The sequence below is a fragment of the Neopelma chrysocephalum genome, unplaced genomic scaffold (genome assembly GCF_003984885.1).
Source record: "Neopelma chrysocephalum unplaced genomic scaffold, ASM398488v2 Primary Assembly neopelma1_97116, whole genome shotgun sequence".
NCBI classification, from domain to species: domain Eukaryota; kingdom Metazoa; phylum Chordata; class Aves; order Passeriformes; family Pipridae; genus Neopelma; species Neopelma chrysocephalum.
In genome coordinates this window covers 3,503,100-3,507,443 of record NW_020925758.1, presented here as the reverse complement: position 1 = coordinate 3,507,443, position 4,344 = coordinate 3,503,100, and the positions used below count along the sequence as shown (strand labels likewise).

The 4,344-nt window shown below is 44.4% G+C and overlaps 1 protein-coding gene across 1 annotated transcript in view; it reads right to left on the bottom strand.

Annotated features, from left to right (window-relative positions):
- SKA1 (spindle and kinetochore associated complex subunit 1) overlaps positions 1-4,344 on the bottom strand; it is a 15,100-nt gene extending 10,756 nt beyond the window's left edge. Inside the window, exons 1-5 of the mRNA XM_027671640.1 lie at positions 4,253-4,344; positions 4,165-4,221; positions 3,363-3,466; positions 2,563-2,687; positions 1,554-1,645 (exon numbers count right to left, since the gene is read on the bottom strand). Coding sequence (XP_027527441.1) covers positions 1,554-1,645; positions 2,563-2,687; positions 3,363-3,462 — 317 coding nt within the window. The 5' untranslated portion in view covers positions 3,463-3,466; positions 4,165-4,221; positions 4,253-4,344. The remainder of the gene's footprint in view (positions 1-1,553; positions 1,646-2,562; positions 2,688-3,362; positions 3,467-4,164; positions 4,222-4,252) is intronic.

Genomic DNA, 4,344 nt, shown 5'->3' with positions numbered 1-4,344 from the left:
CTGACAGGACAGCAGTTGTGAGACACTGACAGGACAGCAGTTGTGAGCTGGCAGAGTACAATCTGTAGAAAATTATCAGAAAAGTGTGGCTGGTTTTACATATGTGGTTCTGTCCAGAACAGGAAGGACCAGCTAAAGTCATATCAAAATTAACTTCTTGATCATGAGCAGGATAAGACTGGAAGGGAAACCAACATCCCAAAGAATTTTTTTGATATCAGAGGTGGCACAATCGCTAAACAAGCCTCATTTGCATCTAAACAATTTCCAAGAGCTGACACAAACTTAGGACAAAGGGTTTCCTAAATTAAGAAAGTAGGTTATGACAAGGAAGGCAGAACCCCAGCGGTAATTTCTGAAGGACTTTATTCTTTCACACAAAAAGTAACATTGAAATTGAAAAGGAACAAGACAGCTCTAGACACATTTTGAGATATTGTTTCCTAAACTGAGGGCTCATGTCTAAAGAATTGCAATCAGAAAAAGCTCCTGCAAAAGTCTTCTCTCCACCAGCTAAGACTAATCTAAGTTTCAATAAAAGCAGTACCTACCCCAATGAGAATATTGCTACACGCCAACTAAAATTACATCTAACCTTTCTCTTCTGGAACCCTATTTCCACACCCTTAGCCTTTTGCTTCGCTGAATTACACCCGAAATGTCTTCAGCCTGAGGCTTATCTGGTATCAGGAACCAGACCAAGGTATAAAGCTGAGATATTGAGGGCACATATTGGAAGCACTGAATTCAAACAGACTGATAAACTGCCTTCTGACAAGGTACAAGGCTGGAAACAAGTCCTGGGATCCCCAGATATTAAGACTCTGGAAGAAACCCCCACCTGGCATACACTAACATCACTCGTAAATAAAAAGCAATTCCAAGAGGCCAGAGAATGAGCTGAGAAACTCAGTCAGAGTTACAATGTCTTAGGAGCCTTCTGAATAACAGCTGTTGTCTCACATACTTGTGTGCCATTCTCACACTTGAGCTACTTGATTCTGAACAGCTTCTTAGCACAGCCCTCTCCAAGGCAGGGGATGTCATGGCGACCTGAAATAAATGTCAGGTTGCTGCAGGGAAAGGAGAATAAAAAAACCCCGACTATAATTCAAAGCCCCACAGAAAGATGATCAAGTTAGAGGATTTTTTTTTTATTATGTTTGGAAGTGGTGAACTTCAGTTCTAATGACCTAGCATTGGGATCACTTACCCGCCCTTCAATCCACAGGCACTACAGTTATAAAATCAGCGTGTTTGTGATTTTAAAGCAAGGAGTGTCTACATTCATAGAAAGCCCTTGCTTTCTACTGCATCACACCTGCCACTGGAAGCTTCCATTGGAACAACTTGCTATTTTATGGACTTTACTTGATGGATTTTTTAGCGTGGTAGCACGAGCCTGGACAAGAGCAAAATCCAGAATCGATAGATACAACCTTGGCTCCCAAAATTTCAGAGTCAGTGTAGAGTGAAAGGAGCAGAGCTGCACAATGCTGCAGCTGGACACTGCCAGGAGCAGCCTGACACCCCCATGCTCATGCACCACATACCAGCTCTGAGTTGGCTTAGGCAGGTGGGGAGGAACGTGTTCAAGGAGGTGCTGTGCTTCTTTTAGATCTCTCTCACCAGCCTTCTGGAGCTCCTGAAATTAATGTGAGACTTCATCAGAAATCTGAACCTACCGACGTCAAGCAAGTAAAATTAGGGCACTACAAAATTAATTTTCAGCTTTATTAAGGGGTGTCCTTTGCTCTCTCCCTGTCATCTTGCCTCTTTACCCCATTGTTTCCCCAAAGAAACTAGTAAAGCTCAGAGAAACAGAGCGAGAGGTGTCTGCCCTTGCCCTCAAATGCAAATCTTTAACAATACACAACTAGCAAGGTCTGGGCAGGGGAATGGTGGTAGTGATGAAGAGATACCAGAGCACACTCACCTACATTCCCCAAACAACCCATTCCTCAAAGATTTAACACATGAAGGCACTGCAGACACACACTAGAATAGATAAATACTCTAATTAAACAGTTTTTGTAGCTATTGGAAAGATGTATAAGTTGAACTGTTCTTCAGATCACGGTCTCTACTATCATAAAAACATGTTTTCAAGGTCAGTGATAAAGACATGCTTCTAATGGCCTCCAACTGAAGGAGGGAAGGTTTAGATTAAATATCAGAAAGAAATTCCTCCCTGTGAGGGTGGGGAGGCCCTGGCACAGGTTGCCCAGAGCAGCTGTGGCTGCCCCTGGATCCCTGAAAGTGTCCAAGGCCAGCTTTTGGATGGGGTTTGGAAAAAGATAAGCTTTAAGGCCTCTTCCAACCCAAACCATTCTGTGATTCTATGATTCCATGTATAAACCTTGAAAAATAAAATTTTTAATGTTTATTAGCTGAAGAACTGTTTAATATGCCATCAGTAAGGTTGTTTCAAGCCCTAGTTTCTCTTCTAAGAACATGCATTCAAACATATCACTGAGGATCTAGAAAAAAACCAACTACATACTTATCAAAGATTCCTTTGAATCTTTCAGTATTTTACGAACAACAACAAAAAAATATTACTTGTAGCAAATTCTTCAGTTTTTCTTGCTGATTAACTTCAGCTTCCATTTTATCCAGGAGTTCATTCAAGAGGATCATGTCATTTCCTATTTTACGGACATGAAATTTGAGGCATTTTTCTTCACCTGTCAAAGAGAGAATGTTAAGCCACAAAATCTCCAACAAAAAAAACCCACCAAAATCCCATTTTCCTCCCCTCCACAAGCAGTGACTACCTACTAAGTCTAAACTCCCCAATCACCATATCCTCCCACCCAGGAGAAGCAGCAAGTCAAACTGTCGTGCTCCACACAGCCAACAGAGCTCATGGAACCATTTAATTTGGAAAAGCCCTCTAGGACCACGGAGTCCAAACATTCCCCAGCACTGCCAAGGCCACCACTAATCCATGTCCCAAACTGCAATATCCACACAGCTTTTGACTCCCTCCTGGAATGGGGACTCCAACACTGCCCTGAGCACCCTGTGCCAGGGCTGGACAACCCTTTCCATGAAGCAGTTGTTCCCAATATGCAACCTAAGCCCCCCTCAGCACAATCTGAGGCATTTCCCCTTTTCCTGTCCCTTGTTCCCTGGGGAGCAGAGCCTGACCCCCCTCCCCGGCTCCCTCCTCCTGTCAGGGAGTTGCAGAGAGCCAGAAGGTCCCCCCTGAGCCTCCTTTTCTCCAGGCTGAGCCCCCCCAGCTCCCTCAGCTGCTCCTGCTGCTCCAGACCCCTCCCCAGCTTCATTCCGTTCTACAGCCCTTCAATGTTTTTCTTGAAGTGAGGTGCAAACCGAACCCCACTGTTAATCTCATTTACCTAATTTTTTTAATTGCAAGGACTTCTTAATATCTGAAATCTTCATGTTGATGTGTAAGCAGAGATCTTCCATCATTGTGGAAGCCATATCCTCCGCCATCGCACTAAAGGGGAACAGAAACAAAGGCAGTAATTTAAGACTATGCACAAAAGCAGAGTTTTCAAAAGGACCCCGACCTGCCAAAGAAGGAAAGGGAACTTAAATGAAGCAGTAAATGCTGTAATTCCCTTTTTTCTTACTGAATTTTGAAGGCAGGAGAGGAAGCACAAAGTGAGTGACATTAGACAATAAATAGCCCTGAGCTCTGGAGATCAATGCAGTGTGTGATATCAGTGCTGCAATTCCTCATGAAACCGGGAATTATATTGAAGTGTCCGCTAATCAAGGAGTTGGAAATTTACTGAAATAAACAAGAAATATCTGCTTTATCCAAAGGACTTCTGCAAGTCTCTCTCAGGGAGATTACATCAGTGATTAGTATTTAAAGGTGTGTTTTAAAAATAAAAGAAAATGCGTTACCAGAGCATGAAGGCACAGAAAGAGCATTATATATCGACTATAGCCTATAGTAATAGAATTGTTAACCCGAATATAGACAATAATCGATAAAAAAAGGTTATAAAACGTGACAAAACCCTCGCATTTCACGCCGCGGCCCCGCACTGAGCGCTCACACAGCTCCCTCCGGCGGCTCACACATGGAAACGAAGCTTTTACTTCTCGCTTACAACACTATCAAACTACCGCGCTTTACCAAATCAGCTATTTAGACATACCCGCCGCTTTCACCACGCTCCATACGTCAGGGAAGCCGATATACTGGGAAGGATCAAGGACGCCCTGAGGGGGGATCCAGGTCAACCCCACAGGCGGCGGCGGCGGCGGCGGCGGCGGCGGCGGCAGCGACCGTTTCTCCTCACGACGCGCGGGACCCTGCGCGAGTCTTTCCCCCGGTGCCACACCCGCTCCGGGAGCCGCGGG